Raw genomic sequence first — 24,451 nt, 5'->3', positions numbered from 1 at the left:
GTGGGTCCGGGGCTCCGCGCGCTTCCGCGGGAGAGTGGGAGTCAGGTGGCCGCGGCGCGGCGCGGCGCGGCGCGGCGGGGGCGCGCCTCTCTCCGGCCGGCGCGGGAGCCACTCCGCGCACGCGGGTCCGCCGGGTCGATCCGCGGGAGCGCTCGCCCCGCCCCGCCCCCCGCCCCGGGCAGGGCCCTCCCCCACGCCTGCTCCTGCGGCCGCCGCCGCCGCCGCTGCCGCCGCTACCGGAGGCGCAGGAGCCTCGCGATAGTGTTTGCACAGGCGGCGCGTGACGCTGCCGCCGCCTGTAACTGATGCAGAGGTTACCCCGCCGCCTCAGCCGCCACCCACCGCCCGTCACCGCCGCCACCGCCGCCGCCTCCCGGGCGACGCCGGGGGCCGACGCACTGCAGAGGTGCCGGCAGGTTCCGCCCGCGGAAGTCTCCTCGGCCGGCACAGCCCGCGCTCCGCCCGCGCTCAGACCCCGGCCCCGGCGGGCGCCCCCTCGACGCCGCCGCCGCCGCCGCGCTCTCGCTCTTCGCCTCCCCCCCGGCGCGCCCGGCCGCTCCCCCGCTTCGCCCCCGTTGCCCCCTCCTCGTCCCCTCTCCTTCCCTCACCTCTCCCCTCCCCATCTCCCCTGCTCTCGGTTTCCTCCCCCATCCCCTTGACTCTCCCCTCCCAGCCCTCGCCCTCAGCGCAGCCCCCGCCATGACGGAGGCGGGTGCCGGTGCCGTTGCCGCCGCTGCCGTCGCAGGGGGGGAGTCGGGTTCTCAGAAAGTAGCTTGATGAGTGTCCAAAGTAGCAGTGGAAGTTTGGAGGGGCCGCCATCTTGGTCCCAGCTCTCCACGTCTCCAACCCCGGGCTCGGCGGCGGCGGCCAGGTCCCTGCTGAATCACACGCCGCCATCCGGGAGGCCCAGGGAAGGTAAGCGCCGCTGCGCCCGCCCGCCCGCCTGTCCGCCCGCCCGCCGCTCAGCGGACCTCGCTCCCGCGCTCCCCGCCGCTCCCCCGACCCCGGGGTGGGGGATGGGGGTGAGGTGGACGCGAGGCCGCCGGCCCTGGAGGTAGGGCGGTGGGGCTTCGCGGGCGGCGGAGGAGACGGACGCGGGGTTCGCGCTGGCGGGGATCAGGCGAGGCGCACTGTCCTGGCGGGGGTGGGGTGGGAAGCCGGCCCGGACGCCAGCCCCTTTCTGCTCCTCTGGGTGCTCCTAACCTCCTGGCCTCGGGTCTCCGAGGGGCTCGCCCCCCACCTCTCCTGGCTGAAGCGGCCATCCCGGAACGCCTTTCCCTTCCCCGCGCACTTCTCATGTGTCGGCTGCCCGGGACCTGGAGGATGTCCCTGGCGCGCAGGGTCTCTGCTTTGCGGAGGGGGGACGGATCTGAAGCCATCAAGGCAGACTCGGGTCCCCCGCGTGGCCCCCTAGAGCAATTGAGACGGCAGGCTGAGCCGGGCAGGCGGTGTGCGCCACCCCTCCAGATGGTAGCAACTTTTCTCTGCTTCGCCATCGCCTCCTGCGCGGTCCTGGCTGGGGCACGCGGGCTGCCCTTCTCTGACAGGCTGCGGGCGCGGGGCTTGTGCAAACGTGTGCGCACCACCTCGGTGACAATTGTTTCCTAAGTTTGCTGGCTTCTTGCATGCAAGGGTGCCGCCACCAGATGTAGCAGTTACACAGTAAGGCAGTGGCGTGTCTTTGACCAGAATTTCAACTTGCCGTATTTAACTTGAAGTATACGACATAAAATGGAATTGGGGAGAAGGGTCGGTACAGGCGAAGAGTACATGTACATCGAGCCTCTTTTAATGCTCTTTTGTCTGGAAAACGCGCAACGGCATTCAGAAGCAATTGGTAAATGGTTGTTCATTGCCAGTTGTCTCGCACAAGGAGATTGGTAGCCACATTCCGAAAACCCAAAACAAAACAAAAAGAAAACGTTGCAAAGTCCAACGGTATAGGGAATCTTGCAGAAACCCAGAGCTCCAATTGATGTAGGAATCGGTGGAATTAATTTATTTCCAAAATACCTGTCCATATGTACTATCCAGACCCTTGTTAATCAAGTGTTTTGTGCCCCGAAGCCAGTGGTTCAGGCATAGCATTCTTTGTCATTTCGTTCCTGTGAGCATGTGTGAAAGTGACAATAGGCTCAAAGACTGGCATGAATATGCTCTGGAAAATTCATGGAAAGGTTTGATTTATGGCATCCATTAAACGTGCTGGCTACGTTGACAGACATTTTCCCCTTTCATCTCTTCCCCAACACTGGTTTTTTCATTACTAGAAGATAAAAGCTTATGTATTTGAATGATTCAAATTTAATACATCCGATGAATTTCTTTTCGCGCTTGAAGATTTGTAAGTGAATGTTTTAATGTGTTTTGTAAATAGGGCAGTTACTGCTTTTAGCGAATTTTTACTTTGCCTTTAGTTTCATTAAGATTTAGCCCCATGATAGTATTGTGAATTGAGAAGGACCGTTTTATTTTTTAAAGTGACTTTCTCTCATTCACTCATTCATTTTTCAAGTATTTATTGAGCCATGGATCTGTACTGGATCCTAAGGACAGACAGTGTTGATTAGTTCAGTTGTTGACATCTGTTATCAGCATTGGGAATTTGGGAGCCACAAAATCTGGATTATAAATTTGAGGTAACTTCAACTGTAGTTAAACTTCTTGTCTATCTGTACTAGTCTCTGCACTTTTACTGGTGTTTGAAAACTTTGAGAGGTTAGAATAATTTAGCTTGAATTTCCAAATAACCAGATTTTTCTTCCCAAGTAGTTTAGTTTAGAATAGTTTTTTTGGTAACCTATGGTAGTGAGTTTTTGTTAATTCATGAAGAATTGGAACATGCTTTTGTGAAAGTTATATTTCATAGTTTTTATTTTTTTATTTTTTTATTTTTTAAAGGAGGGGGTTTTTATTTTTTGGTGTTGCCAACTCGGGCTCCAGCATGCCTGGCAAGTGCTCTACCACTGAGCTACACCCATAGTTTCTCACCAAGTACTTTCTGTCTACAGTGGAGATATATATCTATGTATATACACATACATATAACCAGCATGTAAACTAAAACTGTGCTAATCCTCTAGGGTTATTAGTTTGAGGCTGGAAGGTAGTCTCAGACTTCACTAACACTAACAGTAATTGTATGTATGAAGCCCCAAGTATTACTGAGTGGGATCCCAGTTTTCATTTTAACAAGTGTTTAGCATCTTTTGCAGGTATATATGTTAATATTGTACATAAATTTATGAAGTCTGAGAGAGCTTTTTAACTGACTGCTAGTAAGAACTTATATTAATGGAACTTGAAAGTATTGAATGTAGGGTAATCAAGGAGAGTAAACTTTGTTTCTTGAAAAATTGAACCAATTTAACACACATGAATAGAAAAATTTAAACTTCAAAGAGATACACGTGTTATAAACATTATGTTTGTAATGGACTCCTTAGGCAAATTTAACTTTGAAAATGAGTTCAAGATATCCTATGAGTGTCTGGAAAAGTTCCTTTTTTTTTTTTAAACGTTACTGGGTTTTGGACTGAGGCCTACACCTTGAGCCAGTACACCAGCCCTTTTTTTGGGATGGGTTTTTTTCGAGGTAGGGTTTATCCAAATATTGGTTAGGGGTGGCTTCAAATCTCCTGATCAATGCCTCCTGAGTAGCTAGGATTGAAGGCGTGAGCCACCAGTGCCCAGCAAAAGTTGCTTATTTTTAAGTTTTGACGTACTTGAATCCAAAAGTCTAAGATTGTAACCTCCTCCTTTTCTTACCTATTTCTTTTATACATAGTCACATAGTTTTTGTTTGACTTATAAGTAAAATACATCCTTAAGTATAAAAAGATGTAGAAATCCATTAGAATTTAGGAATATGTATGATAAATATAGTGTAGACTATTTTCTTTCCTCTGGATCCCAAAGCTTGGTTTTTTTTTTTAATCACTCGTGAAGTTCTTTTAGCAGTGCTCAGCAATATAGCTCTAGATTTTCTGTTCGACTTTAGGATTTTTTAGTCTGTGTCCCATTTTGTCTTTTGTAATCCTGTCAGTTGGGGTAGGGAGCTAAGAAGTTAAATTTTCAAATAAGGTCAGGTTTATTTTGTTGTAGTCTGGGAACCCTAGAGTCACATTAGCTAGCTAAGCGATATGCTTGTTTCTTTCTCTTTTTTCTTTTCTTTTATTTGTCAGTACATAGGTACTTTTTAAATGGGTAATTGCTAAGAATCAAATGATTGATTATGCAAATTACTTGCATTTTCTTTTCTGTTCCATCTTGTCAGTTATTAATAATTTGTTTTACCTTTTTTATAAATAGTGGAAATATTTTGTTCCAAAAGATGGCATCACAGTACCACTAAACTATTGCTCTTTCTTTCCATTTGGAAGACTGCATTCCTTAGATAGATGAATTAAAGTATTTGACTTCAGATGATTGAGCACCTGTAGGGAGACGTTAAAAATAAAAGTGCACCAGATGGCCCTGTAGGACTTTAATTCTTTGACTCACTAGCTAGAGGAGGACAGGGTTATATATTTGGGGATTTTAGCTCATGAATAGATTTGTGGTAGATAGCTCCTTTATGGAGGTACATTTGCATATTAGAGGAAGGAAAAAAACCCACAATAGGTCTGGAAATCTACATGAGAAATGGACTAGGCTTTAACCATTTTAACCATTTCTCAGAGCTGCTTTATTCTCTTAAGAATTATTGAGGACCACAAAGAGATTTTGTGTATGTCTATTAATATTTGTTGTATTAGAAAGTGGGAATTTTGCCAGGTGCAGTGGCTCATGCCTGCAATTCCAGTTACTCTGGAGGTGGAGATGGGAGGATTGTGGTTCAAGGCCATTCCTGGCAAAAAAGTTTGCAAGACCCCATCTCAAACAAACTGTATAATCCTAGCTACTCAGGAAGCAGGTGGGAGGACTGCCTGCCGAGGCTGGCTGGACGAAAAGTATGAGACCCTATCTGAAATATAACTAAAGCTGGGGGTGTGGCTCAAGTGATACAGGGCTTGCTTAACAAGCACACTATCCTCAGTTCAAACCCCTAGTACTGCCAAAAGAAAAAAAAAAAAGAATTTCATAAGTACTTATTTATTTAAGAGTGATAAATCAATAGTGTTAATAAAATTTTTGTTTTATGTTCTAAAACAAAATTAGTGCAGTTAGTGCTATTTTATATTTTTGCAAATCACTTCAACTTTTGGCTTACTGGAAGACAGCAGGATTTTGCTTCTGCTTGATTTTTAATATATTTATGTATAGTTTTTTTGGGAGTACCAGGGTTTGAACTAGGGGCTTGATACTACCATTTGAACCATACTCCCATCCCTTTTTGCTTTGTTATTCCTGTAGAGCCTTGTGCTTTTTGCCAGTCAGCCACAGATCACGATCCTCATACTTACTCCTTCCAAGTATCTGAAATATAGACATACACTACCATACCTGGCTTGTTGGTTGAGATGGGTCTTACTGGGCTGGGCTGGCCTTGAATGGTGATCCTCCTAATCTTGCCTCCCAAGTAGCTGGGATTACAGTTGTGTACCACCATGCTGAGCCTTGATGTAATATATTTTGAAGTATGTCAGAATCTACCTTCATATAATAGATAAAAAAGGAAGAAGTATTTAGTAGCCTTTTTAGAGTGAATACTCTCTGATAGTACACCAAAAATTGACAAGTGGAGGATTTTTTTTTTTTAAATAAAAGTTGTAAGATGGAAGTGCTTTGTACTCAAAGTACCTTAAGGACCCACAGGAAATCTTCAGAACTTAACTGAATGAAGAGAATAAACAGTGGGAGACACATGGCTATCTTCAGGTATGTCTTCAGATATAATTCAGATAAACATAAATAAGCCATTCCCTGGCAGCTCCTGCCTGTAATCCTAGGTATTCAGGAGGCAGAAATCAGAATTGGGGTTTGAAGCCAGCCCAGGCAAATAGTTGAAGACCCTATCTCAAAAAAAAAAAAAAAAAAAAAATCACAAAAGGGGTGGCAGAGTGACTCAAGCTATAAGAGCACCTGCCTAGCAAGTGTGAGATGCCAAATTCAAACCCCAGTGCTGCCAAAAAACAGAACAAAACAAAAAAACGCCATAAATGAAGAGAATAGATTCATTCTATTTAAGAAAGCAGACCACCAGGTAAATTAGGAAGACATAGGCTGAGTTCAGTATAACTTTTTGAAGAGAATATGAGAACTGTATGGCCACTAGGCTTGTCTGCAATGGAAAGTATTTATCTCTTTAAGAATTTAAAGCAGAACACTGGGACATTTTTAGGGGTTGGGGTGGACATAAATTCACTAGATTCTTATATTGGGTACTACTGGGTTCAGTGACTTAAGTTCCCATCTATTTTAAAAGTGTAAACAATCCCTAAATATAGTTAAACTGTACTTAGGTATCCATTAACGTTTTTGGATATATTCTCAAGTCAGTGGACGGAAACTGTTCACTTTATTGCTGTTTTTCATTTTTTATTGTGCTTTTCCTCTGAGGATTTTCCTGTATTTGCTGGAGTCAACAAGACCAATCTTCCTGAAATGTTGCTAAATTCCCTCTGAAATATAATAAGCTTTAAAGACATTTTAGGGAACAAAATGCTGTTTATGATATAGTTTAGTAGAGTAATATATTTGGGCACAGATTTTTAGAATACTATGGGGGGCTGATATTCAGTTTTGAAAGAGAAACTATCAACATAGTCTATATAATCTTATTTGTAATTGTTACATGATTTTAGAAGTCATATGCTTAAGCTGTTCTAATATTTCAAAGCTAGAGTCAGAAAACAGGAAACTTGAAGGGAACGTGTTTAAATTGATCTTTTGAATTTAAAAAGGCACATTAATTATAACCTGGATGTAAAATAAAATTAATTTAAATTGTCATCTTATTCTGAGAATTATGCTTGTCATATTTATCATTACTTTACAACAATTCCTTTTAATTTTATATGAAACATAAACTCTTCTGTGAATTGAATTTTAGGTAGTAGGAAGTTAGGCATACATTCTAACTTTCTTAAGGCCAACTTAATAAATGCAGATACCCTAGCTTGAGGCTTCTTGTACTTGTTGCATATGACTTTAAAGTTCATTTCCTGTAAATGAGCGATAGAAATAAGTCATTTAATTTCTTAAATTCCTTTATGCTTGTTCATAATTTCTAAGAGTCTTAGAATAATTTAGCAGACTAGTGTTACAAGGTAGGAGAGGTGGGATGGCATAGATGAGAAAATGACTGCAGTCCTAGCATAGATCTGCTTTGCCATTAATTCACTCTGAGTTTGGGCAAGTTACTTATCTCTGCTTCAGTTTCATAGAATGAGGATTATAGAGAGAAAGGTACCATGAAAACAACCTATTACAAACCTCTTGTTTTACATGATTTAGTTTGCCCATGCTTCCATTGTAAGAGAGTTGAGACCAAAATTCAGTATTGTGACTGTCAGATATACTTTGTGTCTTTTCATCTGTAAAATGTATGTGTGATGAGAACCACCAAAGTGTACTTTCCATTTCACAAATTGTGATGAGTTGAACATGGTGTACACACTGTAATACCAGCACTCAGGAGGCTGAGGCAGGAGGATTGGAAATTCAAGGCAAGCCTGACTACATAGGGAGTTCAGGGTCAGCTTGACCTATGTTGTGAGACTCTGTCTCCAAAAAGTGGTGGAGGGGAAGAAAGGAAAAAGAGAAGACATCATTACTAAAGATTTTAAGCCCGCGGGTTAACATATGTCTGAAATCCAGCTGTGAAGGAGGCCTTATGTGGTAGTATCAAGGTAAAGTAAAGCCCAAGTAAAAAACAGGAGACCCCCCCACCTGAAAAATAGCTAAAAGGCTGTGGGGTGGAGTGGCTCAAGTTGTAGAGTGCCTGCTTAGCAAGTGTGAGGCCAAATTCAAACACCAGTACCACCCAGAAAAGTATTTTATATATGTGTATGAACTTACTTTAGTAATTCTTATGCAAGTTATGTTTTAGAGAGTGATGGATAATAGTAAAATTAGAGCTAAAATTTACTGAATTTGCTTCAGTGAATTCATTTAATCTCATAACTCAGGTGTATCAACTATTCTCTTTATACAGGTGAAAAAACTGAATCACAGAGAAGTGAAGTAACTTGCCTAGTATGACCTAGAGCAAAATTGTAGGCTGGGATTTGAAGCAAGTCTTTGTATTTTAATCACTAGGATATATTGCCTAGGATGTGGATATTTGGTTTTGACTAATTTCTTTAATTTAAAAGTCTTTCATGTTCACTCAGTTTACTCCTAACCTTTTTTTTTTTTTTGTGGTGGTGGTGGTGGTACTGGGGATTGAACCGAAAGCCTCAGTCTTGCTTGCTAAGCAAGTACTCTGTTAGGTGAACTACCCTCCCAGTCCTTTCAGTGTGCTCTCCAGATAAAGACTTGCACCAGCTTTTGCCAGAGTAAACTTAAAATGAGATCTTCCTAGCTCTGTCTTTATAGTAGCTCCTGGAAATGTAGATGTGCACCACTACACAGGGTTTGTTTTTGAGATAGGGTCTTACTGACTTTTCCTGGGGCTGGCCTCTAATGGAGATCCTCCTGTCTCTGCCTCCCAAGTAGCTAGGATTACAGGTGTGTACCACCATGCTTACTTCCAAACTTCGGTTAATTTATTTTTTGGCATAAGTTTTATATATGTATGAAGCTAAGATTCAACAAAACATTTAAAAAACCTAAACCAAACACCCTAGTTTAGAAAACAGACTGGCTGTGCAAATCTTACATTTTAGTGTTTTTAAACCTAAGTTTAGTCCCCTCGTGGTAAACATTAGACAATTATTTTCATGTTTGATAATCTAATTTGGAGTTCCATTTGTCTTAATATTTTGGCCACATAAGCCCACAGGGCCATAGCAAATGAACATTAGAACCTGAACAAAGAATTTTCCATTGCTGATACTGGAGCAGTTCCCTCCTATGGAGGGTTTATAACCTGGTGAATGAACCTCTGAGCAAAATTGTGATGCTTTGTGGCAAATCTTTGACTGTTAATAATACTCAATATGGGCAGAGAAAGAAGCTTGGCATGCAAACTGGCTCATCTATAAGAAGTTTTTGTTGTTTTTTTTTTAACAATTAGTTTTAGTTATTTTATTGCTTCTAGTTATTTTATTGCTTCCAAAATAAAAATCCCTTGGTAACATGTGTTACATAGCAAATTTAATTAAAGGCAAGAGAGAGGTTGAATAGGTTGATAGGAATCCAAACCCTAGAGTGGAAAGATACACAGAGTGAATCTAGGTGGTAGGTTGTGAATTAAATCTTCCCAGTGAGGCTTCATTGTGTTCGAAATTTTTGTGAAATTCAAGAAAGCAAGTTACTGTATTTAAAAGTGGTTGTATTCTCCACATTCATTAGGAAGCCACACAGTATTTCTTTTTAGGATGACTTGTAACAGTTGGTCCTTTTCATCTTATGTGGATTATTGAGTTGGTTGTATTTGTGCCTTCCCTTCAAAGCTGATTAGCTGGAGAAAATGACAAGCTTCCTTTAGATATACATTCTTATGCCTTGTCTGGTAAGTGCTGGTATCTTTTAATGTGATACATTGTGTGACTTCATAGTTTCCTATTTGACACTCTGTCTGTTGTTTCCTTTTTTGATGAGAAATGTAGTGCCACTGGGGAAAGTTAAGAGAGGTTTATGTGAAATTAATATTCTGTCTGAGATCAGTGGCATTGAAGAATAGTGTACGCTTCTTAAAAAATAGTTTGCCCCTTGTTTTTAAAAAAATAAATACCAATGTAATTGTATAGTGAACTTTGTAAACTTTAAACTCATTTAGTTAATAAAAACATTTACTAATGCTAGGCACCATTTGGGCACTTTGTAAATAGAGATCTTCCAACAATCGATGAAGTAAGGATTGTTATCCCTTTTACAGATGAGGAAATTAAGGTGCAGAGAGGTTAAGTAATGTACTCAAGATACACAGAGAATATGTAGCAGAGCTTGGTCAGTGTTATTCTACTGGATGGATGTACTGTAATGATATTCTTCTTTACTCTTTAGCTGGTCCTTCCCTCCCTCTCTCCTTCCCTTTTTTTGGGGGGCGGGGGAGCAATACTTGGGTTTGAATTCAGGGTCTTATGCTTTCCATTCAAGAGCTGCACTACTTGAGCCCTGCACCCAGCCCTTTCTTCCTTTAGTTAGGTTTTGATAGGGTCTTGCACTTTTTGCCAGGGCCGGCCTCAGCCTTCGGTTCTTCTGCCTCTGCTCCCCATGTAGCAGGGATTACAGGCAAATGCCACCATGCCTGCTTTGTTGGTTGATATGGGGCCTTGCTAACTTTTTGCCCAGACTGGTCTTGAACTGAGATCCTAATGATCTCTACCTCCCAAGTAATTGGGAGGTATACCACCATGCCCAGCCCTTCCTTCATCCCTGTCTGTTTTTGAGGCAGGGTCTTGCTTTGTGTCTAAGGCTGGCCTTTACCTTATTATGTAGCCCAAGCTGGCATCAAACTGGGTTCTGGGATTATAGATGTGTGGCACCAGACCTGGCTTCATCACGATTCTTTTGACTGTATCTGTTTAAAACTTAACAAAGCTTAGTCCTAGTTAAAAAATATTTATGGCAACTCTGGTGACTCATGTCTATAATCCTAGCTATGGAAATGGAGATGGGAGAACCATGGTCTAGGCCAGCCTGGACAAAAAGTTAGTGAGATCCCATCTCAACCAACAAGCTGGGCATAGTGGTGCATGACACAGAAGGCACAGGTAGGAGAATCGAGGTCTGAAGCCAGTCCTGGGCAAAAAAGAGGGAGAACCCATGAAAACAATAACTAAAGTAGAAAAGGGCTGGGGAGTGGCTCAAGTGGTAGATCACCTGCTTAGCAAGCGTGAGGCCCTTAGTTCAAAATCCCAGTACTGCCAAAAAAATTTTTTTGAGACATGGTTATACATTTAAACAGCAAGCTCTAGCTTTGGATTAACAGTGATTATGCTTTATCTTTGATAGACGTTAATGAGTTTAAAGCACTAAACTGCCAATTTTAGAGCGGCCTGCATTGTGGTTTTTGTACCAAGTAAAGTGCTTTAGATTACACTAGGTGCTTATTTGTGTTTGCTAGTGTGTGTATAAACTGTATGGGGATTAGGAATAAGGACCTAGGTTTGTATTTTTTCCCAGTCAGTTCTGATTATATGACTTGGGCCTTTTATTTGCTGTGGTTGATGTTGGTATATGTGTTGGTGAATTTTTATTTTGAGAAGAAAAAGCAAAAAAACAAGCTAGTATTAGGGAGTCATTGAAAAGTAGCTTAGACTCCATTCCCTCATTTCTGTATGCTTCCATATAGTACAGTTTTCATAATTATCTTTTAAGTGACTATATACTAATTCATTTAGTTGACATGTACACCAGAACTTAATCATAGTTATTAGTTTCATTTCTTTTTACTATGTGGCATTTATTATGAAAATAATTGTTTTTCCTTCTTTGGATTACTTCTTTATTATATACTTCAAGGATTTGTTTTACTGGGCAAAGGGGTGTGTGTGTGAATATTTTTATGTTATTTAAAATGTGTCGTCTTTATTTTTTCAGTATGATAGTTGGAGTTTTAGTCTATACTGCTTCTCAAGGATTTGAATCAATTACTAGAGCCCCCTCCCTGCCCCCAATACACACAGACTGGGGTTTGAACTCAGGGCTTTGTGATTGCCAAGCAGGCACTGTACTGCTTGAGCCAAACCTCTAGTCCCAATTACCAGAGCCTTAAGAGTTTGATAGAAATTTTTCTGGCCCAGTTTATTCATTCAGTAAGTATTTTTGGACCTGGAGACTAGTACTAGAAAAACAAAGATAAGTACAATATAGTCCTTGCCTTCTAGGAGCTTGGTTGTTGTCTAGTGAAGACTAACATGTGATACCTTTAAAAGGTGGGAAAACAATCAGTAGTTGCCAGTTCATCTGATACAACAGATGAATTAGTATACCGTTGTAGCATATGCTAAATAGCAAGGTGTTACATTCATTGATCATTAGGTTGCTAGAATAAATTTAAGCAAAACAGATTAGTAGGATGTAGGGCTGGATATCTCTTAGAATCCAGATAAGGCCTTCGGGGATCTGAACTAGAAACTAGAGGTTCAGGAGCCACAGTAGCACTGTTCTCTTGTGGGTCTTAGAGCAACCCTTTCCAGTGCTGTGAAGTAAAGTTCTCTCAACAGGAGAAGTGGGGAGAAGGTAATTGTATTTCTGTCACAAAGGTAGGAACAGAGTGCTCCCTAGACAAAGGAGTTAAAAATTTTTTTTCTAGTTTAACTGCTGCTGAATGGTATCTTGTCTCAGTTGGTATGTTTTGGTTGCTAATGAGATTGAATCTAATTAATATTTGTATCAAAATTCCATTGCCAACTTTTCTTGAAATCTACATCTTAGACATAATGTATGTGCATTATGTCAAGCCTTGTTACATTTGATGGAACCACTTCATGTTTTTTCCTTTTATATTATTTGTTTACTTCTCATGGTATAAAGTTCAGTATTTTTATTGAATTCAATGCCAGTTTTTCTTTGATGCTTTTGAGTATACAGATCTTTCTTTTGGGGCCTAGGACTGGGGTTTGAACTCGGGGCTTTGCATTTGGAAAGCATTCTACTGCTTGAGCCACACCTCCAGTTCATTTTGCTCTGGTTATTTTGGAGATGGGGGGTCTCATGAACTGTTTGCCCTAGCTGGACTCAAACCACGATCCTCCCAATCTTAGCCTCCCAAATAACTAGTATTACAGGTATGAGCTACCAGCACTTGGCTAAATGTCTAAGACTTCAAAGGTTATTACCCTCTAAAGTTCATTTACTCTTTTAGTAATTCAGTTAATTTTTAAAGTTTATATAGTGTTTTACGTTTCATATTGAAGCATAATCTACAGGAAATGTACACAAATAAAGTACTGCTCAGTGAATCGTTTTAAAACCTGACCTGTATAATTACTACTCAGGCAAGAAATAGGACTTTGGCAGCACTTTAGAGGCCCTCCTCTTACCACAGGTACAGTCTTTTCCCTGCACTCCAAAGTAACCATTATTCTGCAATAGCTAAGCCTGGTTTTGAACTTTATATAATGAACTTTCACAGTGTATGTTTCACATCTAGCTGCTTTTGCTTTACACACTCAATGCTTAGAAGATTCATCCGTGTTAATTCCTGAAACTAATTTATCTTTATTGCTTTCTAATATTATTTTGTATGAATATACTACATTTTACTCTTATCAATTGACATTTGGATAGTTTGTACTTCTTTTTCCTTTTCCTCCTTTGGACAGTACTGGGGTTTGAACTCAGGGCCTTGTGCTTGCTAGGCAGATGCTCTATCACTTGAGTCATGCCCCAGCCCCCCCCCCCTTTTTTTTGGCTTCAGTTATTTTTCCTATAGAGTCTCCCGTTTTTGTTGAGGGCTGGTCTCAGCCTTTGAGCCTCCTCCCTGCCTACATGTCTTGTAGCTAGAATCACAGGCATGCACCTGACTTGTTTTTATTGAGATGGGGTCACTAATTTTTTGCCTGGGCTAGCTACAAAGAGCAGTCCTTTCGATATCTACCTCCTGAGTAGTTAAAGCCACTGTACTGAGTCCTGTTTCTTTCTTTCTTTTTTCTTTTTCTGTATCAGGTTTGAACTCAGGGCCTTGTGCTTGCAAGGCAGGCACTCTACCACTTCAGCCATGCCCCCCAGCCCTTTTTGGTTTTAGGTGTTTTTCAGATAGGGTCTCAAATTTATGCTCAAGCCACCTGGACCTTGGTCCTCCTATTATTCATGCATCCCACATAGCTGGGTAGATAGGCCACGCCCAGCTTTTTTATTGATCAAGATAGAGTATTGTAAAGTTTTGCCCTGACTGGTCTTGAACTGTGATCCTCCAGATCTCTTCCTCCTGAGTAGCTAGGATTACAGGGGTGAGTTCCCAAGCCCGACATATTTCTACTACTTCTTTATTGTTACTAATGATGCTGCTGCTCCCTTTTTTGGGAGGAGGAATCAAACCCAGGGCCTATGGATTCTAGGCAAGTGCTCTACTCCTGAGGTACACAGCCCCACTAATAATGCTTTTATGAACACGTTTGTCTTTTCATGCATTATTAATATCTGTTGAATATATGCCTACCAGTAAATTCACTGGCTTTTAGGCTATGTATGTGTTTGCCTTTACTTCTTGATTTCCAAAGTGGTTGTACCAATTTACAGTCCCATAAATAGTATAGAGATTTCTCATTGTTCAGTGTCCCCACAACTGGAAATTGTTAGTATTATTCATTTTAGCTATTCCGATGGGTGTGAGGTAGTAGCTCTTCATGATTTTTAAAAAAATTTTTAAGTGTTAGAAATTTTATTGATGTTAACATTCCATTAGGTCATACTAAAACAATTCAAACTGCAAAAAATTCCAGACATACAAACTACCTTCTTTGGTAAGGTTCCATCTTCTCCACATGTCAAAAATGTATTGGTTTTAAGATACAAAAAATCTTCAGACAGTCAAGTCCACTGTCTGTTTGTGTTGGGCAAGACACCTGTCTTCATTCGTTTCATGGAATGCATGTTAAAAGAACCCTATCTTGGGTGTGTATTATCACAGCACTGGAATATTATTAATCCATTTTTCTCAGTTCCCGATAGTGGACTGCCATCTTGATTGCTCAGTGGTAGGGTCCATTTGAGACTCTTCAAGCTGACTGGATGTAAATGTTCCCACCAATGTGTACTATGTTGCATAGGCCCATTACTCCATCTGGGAATTCACGTTTGCTATATAAAATACAGACTCTCCCAAGGATTTCCGTTATCATTACCGAGGATAATACTCTAAGGTCTCAGTCTTCAAAATGACACATCTTGGATAAAAGAGTTGTATTTGTTCAGAACTGTCAGCGACCAAATTAATTTAAATCTTGTAAGTTACCGGGTCCTAGCACAACTTCCGGCACCTTTTGGGTCGCCCATGCTCGCATCCCCTGACTGGATGGGGCTGCCTGCCCACGCTGAGCCTCAGCCACGAGCTCCCACACACATGTGTGCTCGGCCAGGCCTCCACTCTTAGTGATTTTTAATTCCCATTTTTCTGATAATGATGTTTCTTTTATTAGCTTTTTTGTATCATTTATGAAATTTCTGTTCAGATCTTTTGCTTATTTGTCCTTTAGGTTATCTTTGAAAAGTGTATTAGAAGGGAGCCTGTAATGTAGCTCAGTGGTAGGTTGCTTGCCTCGTATGCTTGAGGCTCTGGGTTCAAGCTCTGTGTGTATGTGTGTTCACGTATATGTGAAGGAATCCTTCTTGTATTTTTGATAAGAACTGGTTTTTGTTAAAACTTTTTTTCCCTGTTCCTTGCCCTTCTTTCTCTTTGTGTTTTAAGAAAACTTTTCTCAAATTCGTGAAAATGCTTTCTCATCTTTTTAATACAGGTGTTTATAGCTGTAAATTTTCCTCTATGTATCTATTTAATTCATCTCATAAGGTTTGATTTTTTTTTTTGCTTTTATTAATTGCAGGAATAGTCTCATTTTTATTTCTTTTAGTCCATTGATTATTTAGGAGTATGTTAATTTTCATGAGTGTGAATTTCCCAATTTTCTTTCTGTTACTGATTTCTAATTCCATTGTGGTTGGAGGACATAACTTTGTATGGTTTCACTCTTTTTCAGTCTGTTGATGTTTACAAAATACATGGTTTAGTACATAGGGTCTGTCCTGGAGAATGTTCCGTGTGTGCTTTATATACTGTTGGATGGAGTATTCTCTAGATGTTCATTTGGTCTGCTTTAGTTGGTTTATAGTATTCACTTGAGTCTTAGATTTCATTGTTGATTTTCTGTCTAGTTCTGTTCATTGTTGAAAGTGGTATATTTAGGTCTCCCAACTATTATTGTTGAGTTTCCTGTTCCTCCCTTTAATTCTGTCAGTTTCGCTTCATGTATTCTGGGGCTCGGTTATAAGGTACACGTGAGTATATAATTGTTATATCTTCTAGATAGATTAGACTCCCCTCTCCCGTTTTTATTGGCAGTATTAGAGATTGAACTCTGGGCTTCAGTGCCTATAATCCCAGCCTTCCCAGCTCTCAGGATACAGAAAGGAGATTGCTGAGTTTGAGGCCAGCCTGGGCTTTGTAGAGGGTTCCAGGCCAGGGGCATGGCAAGACCTTCTCTCAAAAAACCAAAACAAATAAAAGTGAGATAGCGATAAGAAAGGGGAGGACATACTGCATTATTTATCATTTTTATTTCTCTTCATTTCTTTCTGTAGACTCAGTTTACTACCATTCTGTATCATTTCCCTGCTCCAATACAGTTTGTCTTTACCTGACTCCTTTGTGCTGCTGTTGTCAATTATATTTCTATATGTTATTGGCCTAATAATGTAATTACATACATGTAATATGTACATTTGCTGTTTCATTCGGTTAAGGAGAATATTTAATTAGGCTGTCTTTTTATAATTATCCCTGCAATTACCTTTACTGACATTAATGATTTTTTCATGTAGATGTGAATTACCCTCTGGCATAACTAGAACTTAATCTTCTGCCTGTTTCTGTCTACTGTTCAGACTCTAGGGAATTTTTAATGTCACCTATCATGTTTCAGCTTCAGAGTTTTCATTTTAAAATAATTCTTATCCTTTCATTTGATAGTCTCCATTTGATGAGACATTGTCATCAAACCTTCCTTTCTTTAAGCATTATTTCTTTTTATGTATTGACAGTAACTGCTTTGAGGTGCTCAATCCAATACCTGGGCCCTTTCAAAGGCAGATTTCATTGCCTGCATTTCCCTACTTCCCCCACCATGTTGATGGCTTACACTTTCCTCTTTGTTTGAATGTTTCACAGTGTTCTGTTGAAAATTGAACCCTTTAGATTATAGCAACTCTGCATACACATCCCTCATCCCTTGGGAATTGGTGCTGTTACTTGCTCATTTGTTTAGTGACTTGGCTGGAATAATTCAGTGAAGTCTTTTTCCCTACAGTACATAGGCTGTGATGTTGCTTCTCAGAGAATGTTATTTGGGACATCTGCAGTCTTGACCATGAGGATAGCTGTTGTTTTGACCCTGTGTTTCTTAATGATCTCTCCACTAAGTTTGTGGCTGTTTGACCTCTGTTGCTGTTATACCTAGCTGGCCTTAAGTTGTTCCACAGTGTAATCCCATTAAATTCAGGCTGTTTGGCAGAAGTGAGGTGCTACCATGCTTTCATAATGGTGCTTATCCAAAGAGGACTCTTCCTTACTACCTTTCTTTATTAAACTTCTAGCTACTTTGTGTTTTGCTACTATTTGCCATGGAATTGCTAGCTGCTTAGCTGTTCACTCCTAAGATAGCTATAGTTTATGATGGTGTCCTTAGGAATGAAGTTCCCCAGTCTGTTTCAAATAAAGGGTTCCGATAGGTGGCACTGTAGAGCTTTCTGTTTTTATTCATCACCACTCCCATCCTGCCTTTTTAATGAAACCAGGAGTGGAAGCAAGGAGATAACTTTTGAAGTGCCATCACAGCTTTAGGAGTAGGGCAGTGAATGGGGTAGTTACTACTGTTCTTCTCATACTACCTTTCCTGGTAAAGAACTTCTGCTTTACCAGTTAGTGGTTAGAATCCAGTATTTTTGCTATTCCCCATATGGTAGAGCTCCTGCCTTACATGTGGGGATTGGGTTGGGAGAAGGGAGCCCCAACTTTCTCATTATTGCCTGCCTGGAACATGAAGCTGAGTGAAGCTTTATAGAATTAGACTGGAAGCTGGGGAGCTCCCATAGCACCTGCCTGGCATTGAGCTTCTGCCACACTGATTTGAGGGCTAGGAATGGAAGTGGCTTGTGGTTCTTGTGCCACAGATGATGGTGCTTCTCCTCCTCATCAAATAGATGATTTTTAAACATACTAATTTTCATCTATGAAGCCTTGAGTTCAAACCCCAGTTCCAACAACAAAAAAATTTCACAATTACATGGTTACTTCAGAGGAGATGATTTGTAAAATTTCCTCATACCACCTTTCTGAAGTTCCAGCAGTCATGTGTCTTCAGAAATGTTGATATTATATGCTTTACTGTAATCATCCTGAAATTAATTTTTTTTGTATTGTGTAAGGTAGAAATAGGTTTCATTTCCATATGGATATCCATATGGAATATTCACATCATTTACTGAAAAGAATTTATATGAAAGAATTTCCTGTTGTTTTGTAGTGCTGCCTATTTTGTAAATGAAGTTTTTGTATCACCTCTGTTTCTGTGCTCTATTCAGGTGTCTGTTTTTGTGCCAGTACTGTAGTTTCTTAAATACTGCAGCTTCATAATAAGCTTGATAGGTATTAAGACAGTTTTTCCTACTTTTTAGTAGGCAGAATCCTAAAGATGTTCTCCCAAGATTGCTGCCCTTGATTATTCAATTGAATACTAATTTAGATACTGATGTGAAGGGATTTTGTAGCTGTAATTAAGGTTACTGATTAACAGATCTTAAAATAGTAAGATTGATTTCCATGAAGCTAAAGAGGGAAACAGAAGAGATATGTAGTGAAAAGAAAGGTCAGAAATTTAAAGCATGAAAAGGATTTGACTTGCTGATGCTAGCCTTGAACTGAGACTATCCTCCACTTGACAAATAAGAAGGAAATGAGAACCTCAGTCCTACAACTGCTTGGGACTGAATTATGCCAGAATCCTGAATGAACCTGGAAACACATTTTCCACTATGGTACCTTGACTAGAACACAGCCTAACTGACATATTGGTACTGTCTTTATGAAACTCTAAGTGAAGAACCAGTTGAGAGCCGTGCTGGCCCACAGAAACCGGAGATGATAAATGGGTATTTTGAGCTGATAAGTTTGTATTAGAATAGCAATGGAAAATCAGTACATACTTTATAGATTGTCTTCAGGATGACCTTGGTTAATTTTGGTTTGTAGAAGTTCTGCAACCCCCCATCCAACCTATTTATGATTTGATTGAGATTACACTGAACCCATAGATCATTTCTTTACAGTAATGTGCTCCAAATCATCCTGTTGTATTTCAGTAGTATAAACATTCTGATATGTAAAATCATAATTGGTTTTTATATATAGACTTGATAACCAGCAACTTTGTTTATAATTCTGTTAATTTAACTTAATTAGGGTCATTTGCATTTTCTTTGAGCATGTCACCTGTAAATGGTAATCATTTCATCTTCTTTAATCCTTGTGGTTTTTGCTTTTCTAGCCTTCTTAGAGTGACTGTAATCTCTAGTACAGTGTTGAATAGATTGTGTAGAGTGGAAATCTTGTTAATTTTAGACACAGAGAATCTCAGTATTTCACAATTTAGTTGATGAGCATTTTAGGTCTGTCCCTTCTCAGATTAAGGAAATTCCTTTCTATTCCTACCTATTAAATTTTTGTTTAAATCATTAATGACTGTTGAGTTGTATTTAATTCTTTTTCTGTATTTATTTAATCAACTTTTTCCCAGATTTTTTAAAATGGGGCTGTGTTAAGAATTTTTATTGCTATGACAAGTGCCTAAAAGAAACAATTTAAAGGAAGAAAGATTTATTTTGGTTCACAGTTTTAGAGGTTTTAGTTCATCAGGTGGAGCAGAGCAACTCATGTCAATGGGGGCCTATAAACAGGCCTATAAGAATGCCTGTGCTAGTGCACTTTCCATATCCCTAGCCTAAGGGATGTGCTGCCCACATTGAGGGCAGGTCTTACCCTCTTAAACAGTCTCACAATACAGTGGTGTGCTTTAACTAATTTCCTAGGAACATCTCAGTCCAGTTAAGTTGTCAAGATTCCTGGACTAACCCCATCCTGATTGTGAATTATTATTATTATTATTATTATTATTATTATTATTAATGATGGTACTGGGGTTTGAACTCAGGACCTCACGCTTGCTAGGCAGGTGCTCTACCACTTGAGCTACCGTGATAGCCCAATAAACTATTATTATTTTTATACAACTTGCTGAATTTCTTCTCTTTGACTTTTGCTTAGTATTTTTATACTGAAATTCATGAATGAGATCAGTTTTCAACTTTCATTTTCTGTAATGTCCCTGATTAGGTTTTCTATCAAAGTAACACTATCTTCAGAAAAACAAGTTGGGAAGTAGTTTTGCTTTTACCATTATCTCAAAAAAATTATTTAAGAAATATGTTTTCTTGAATTTAGATAGAATTCACTGTTCAAGCCATTTAGGCCTGGAGTGTTCCTTATGCAGAAGTTTTAAATGATGAGTTCAGTTTCCATAATGTGTTAAAACCCCATAGTTTTAGGTTTCATGTTAATCTTAATAAATTGTGTTATTAAGGAATTTCTCAAATTTTCAAATGCGTCTGGGGAAAACTGTAATAGTTTCTTGTGTCTAAAGGATTTATAGGGATGTCTTTTTTTCATTCTGGGTAGTTGCTGTGTCTTTTTTCCTTAAGTAGAATAGCCTTATAGCCTTATCACTGCTTTACTAGTCTTTCTGAGTAGTCAACTTTTAGCTTTTTTCATTCTTTCTTTTCTTTTGGAGGTCTTTGTTTTCTGTTGATTTATTTTTTGTGGTACTGGGATTTGAACTGTGGAACTACACCTTAAGCCACTCCACCAGTCCTTTTATTTGATTTTTTTTTTTTTTTTTTTTTGAGATAGAGTCTTATGAACTGTTTCTCTGGGGCTGCCTTTGAACTGCAGTCCTCCTGATCTCTGCCTTCTGAGTAGTAAGGATTATAGGTGTGAGCCACTGGTGCTCAGCCTTCTGTTGATTTTTGTTTTAAGTTTTTATTATCTCCCTTCGGCCTTCTTTGGGCTTAATTTGCTGTTTTTTTCTTAGGCTTTTGTGACAGATACTTAGCTCTTGGATTTTCAGCTCACCCTCATATATATATATATTTGAGGATTAGAAAGTTTTTAAAAGCATGGGTTTAATGTCTTCCTCAAGTTTTTTGCCACTTTAGAAGTTGAAATGAAAATTTTCCAAAGATACAATTGACCATATTTAAAGTCTATAATTTGGTGGTGTTCTTCCCCAAATTTTGATAGGTATGTTTATGTTCATGTGTGTATGTGTGTGTATTACTTGTATTTCATTCAGTTCAGACATTCTATAATTTCTATGATATCCTTGATTCTTGAGTTATTTAGAAGTACTGTTTAATTTTTGTTGGTTTTTGAGATTTGGTCTTATTTTGTAGCTGAGGTTGGCCCTTAACTTGCAATCCTTCTGCTGCCTCAGCTTCCCAAGTGCTAGGATTACAGAAGTGCACCACCATGCTGGGCTGTGCATTGCTTAATTTTTAAATATAGTATTTCCTAGATTTTTTTTCATTACTGATTTTTAACTTAATTCCTTTGTAGTAAGAATTAAATCCATGAGAATTTCAGTTCTTTGAAATTTGAGACTTGCTTTATGGCCAGCAGATGATCGTCTGGGGTAAATACTCCTTGTCTAGAACAGCAACAAAAAATTGTAGACTTGAATTGTTAAGCATAGTTTAAAAGTTTTTAATATGTTTGTTGGTTATATTGAGTTTCTTTTCCAGTCGTTATCATTGCTGTTTACTTGTCTGCTCCTACTGAGTGAATGGTTTATTACAATGTCCCCAAATGGTTATGAATTTGTCTATCTCCCTGTATAGTTTCTGCCAGTTTTTGTTTCTTATATTTTGAATGTTAGTAATGCTGACAAATTAAGGATTTTTAGATCTGCCTGGTAGAGCAAATGTTTTACCATCATGAAGTGCCCCTCTATCTTCAGTAGTATGTTTTGTATGATAGTAAACTGTTCATGGTATGTTTTTTTCTTCTCTGGAATTACATGCTATTGCTAGATAATTTAGTCCTATATATATTGTGACCTACAATGAAATATTACCATTAGTGTTTCATATAATAATGCTGCATTTAAATTTATATTTTTTCCTTTTTCTTTTTGCTCTTCATTTTTTGGGACATCTCTAGACTTCTTTTTTTATGGTGGCACTGGGGTTTGAACTTAGGGCCTCATGCTTGTTAGGCAGGCCCTCTTACTGCTTGAGCCACTCTGCCATTTGGTGATGGGAGTTTTTTGAGATAGGGTCTCACGAACTATTTGCCCAGGGCTAGCTTTGAACCATGATCCTCCTGATGTCTGCTTCTTGAGTAGATAGGATTATAGGCATGAACCACCAGCTCCTGGTCTAGTTGATGTTTCTGTTTAAAATATTTATATTATTAAATATTTTCTTTATTTGGACTTATCTTTTGAGCATTTCTGTTAATTTTTTTTTTTCAGGGCCTTGTGCTTGGTAGGCAGGTACTCTACCACTTGAGCCATGCCTCCAGCCGATTTTGCCATTTTGTTTTGGTTATTTTTGAGATAGTGTCTTTCATTGATGCCTGGGCTAGCCTGGACTGTGATCTTCCTATTTATACACTGTCCACATATCTGGGATGACAGATGATGCACCCTGCCATGCCTATCTCTGTATTGGTTAAGATGGGAGTCTCCCTAACTTTTTGCCTAGGCTGACCTTGAACCCTGTTCCTCTTGATCTCCACCTCCCAAGCAGCTAGATTATAGGAGTGAGGTTCCCTACATGACCTCTTTTTTGAAATGTATACCTGTGTTGCATAAACTGACCTCATACTTGCAATCCTTCTTCTTTAGCTTCCTGAGTGCTGGGATTACAGAGGCCTACTACCGTGCCTGGTTTCATTTTTATTCTTGAAGACTTTCCTCCCTCCAGAGGGGGAAGTCACATCTAAGTAGGCAGTTAGTTTTATTAAGCATGTTACATACTGTGCCACTGGAACCTGGTTTCCTTGTTTCTGTTCAGAAATCACTTTTGTTTTAATTTTGTTCCTTTGGCTGTTATCTAGCTTGTGACTTCTGGTTGCTGGTTGCTTTTCAGTTTGGAAAGAGTTTGTTTTTGGTTTTCAGCCATTTTACTAGGCTGTGTCTAGGTATTATTTCCTTTCATTTGTTCTTCTTGGTGTTTATAGAGCTTCTTAGATCTGTGACTTGGCTGCAATAACCACTGCAACTAAGTGGCATATGAGTAGCTACATTAATTGACATTTAAAAAACTAAAAGTTTAGTTCCTCACTTTTCAAGTTCTCAGTAGTCTCATGTGGCTATCGACTACTGGCAGTGGAGGATGTTTACATCATTGCAGAAAGTTCTTTCCTGTAGGAATGGTGCATGCTTTTATCCCTTTTGAGAATTCTCAGACCATGTCACTTTAAATAGTACTCTTTTCTTCTTTTTTTCAAACACTCAAGTTGCATATGTATTTGACCTTCTTGCACATTCCATATCTTAATTCTGTTTCTGTATTCTTTTTAATTTCTGTGTACATTTTTAAAAATAAATTTTTATGACCATTCTTAGAGTTTGTTAATTCTTTGTTAAGCTGTATCTGCTGTGCAGTCAAACTCATCTATTTAGTTCTTGATTCTTATACTTCTTAGTTCTAGAATATACATTTGGTTCTTATTTTAGTTTCTGATTCTCTGCTAAGTATTTAAAACTTAGTATTCAACATTATTATTTGGAAGTCTATTTCATAGCTTCATTTTCAAGATCCCTCTGGGTCTTGTTGCACATTTCTTTTGCTTTTCAGTCATATGTTAAGTTTCTGATTATTTTTTATTTTGTATGGAACATTTTATATGAACACTATAGAACTAATTTGGGGCCTAGAATGATGGCAGTCTTCCATGATAGATAAATTACATTTAATTTTGGCAGAAATATAAGCACCACAAATTTCTTAAGCTGGGCTTTAGGAGCCTCTGGATTTCATTTTTGTCTGCCTCACTGGAGATTGTCATGTGTTCTGCTTCTTAGCCTCACTGTCACTAGTTCTTGAATCAGAAGGTGCCTATAGAGGAAGAGAAAGCTCATATATCAGACTCACTTTTTGGGAGTTTTCTTCTTTTCCTGAATTTTACTATGATTCTTCACTGCCTGATATCCAGAAGCAAATTTTATTTTTTTAACTTAAGCCAATGTTTCAAGTATCTTCACAGCCAGAAGATTGGTCTGATTTATCTAATCACTGGAAGTAGAAAGTTATGTTTTCAATTTTAATACTTTAGTTGATTTTGAAATTTTGAGTGAATTTGAATCTTTATTTCTCACCTCATTCCTTCTTTACTTTTCTTTTGCTTAAATTGTCAAGTGGTTATGTAGAGTTTGAAGAGGGTCTACTCGTGTATCAGTTAACCATCTGGAGTTGTATGATTTTTATCTGAAGCAAAGATACGTTTGCCTTTAATGTCTTGTAGCAATAATTTGTGAAGTACTGTATTATCAACCAAGTAGTGCCAATATAAGTTACATTTGTGTTCAAGTAAAATCTCTAGAGCATTTATAATATTACATGGAGCTCTTTTCTTCCATTATATGAAGCTGATTACAGTAAGCATGAAGAAATACACCAAATCATG

General features: G+C 39.2%; 1 protein-coding gene across 3 annotated transcripts in view; it reads left to right on the top strand.

The window, feature by feature from the left end:
* Positions 1 to 620: 620 nt before the first annotated feature.
* Tlk1 (tousled like kinase 1) overlaps positions 621 to 24,451 on the top strand; it is a 133,429-nt gene continuing 109,598 nt past the window's right edge. For all 3 annotated transcript variants that reach the window (XM_074071080.1, XM_074071081.1, XM_074071079.1), the window contains exon 1: positions 621 to 915. In XM_074071080.1, the coding sequence (XP_073927181.1) occupies positions 777 to 915 (139 nt within the window). In that variant the 5' untranslated portion in view covers positions 621 to 776. The remainder of the gene's footprint in view (positions 916 to 24,451) is intronic.

This window comes from Castor canadensis, chromosome 4 (genome assembly GCF_047511655.1).
Source record: "Castor canadensis chromosome 4, mCasCan1.hap1v2, whole genome shotgun sequence".
NCBI lineage: Eukaryota > Metazoa > Chordata > Mammalia > Rodentia > Castoridae > Castor > Castor canadensis.
This window is presented reverse-complemented; position numbering and strand designations above follow the sequence as displayed.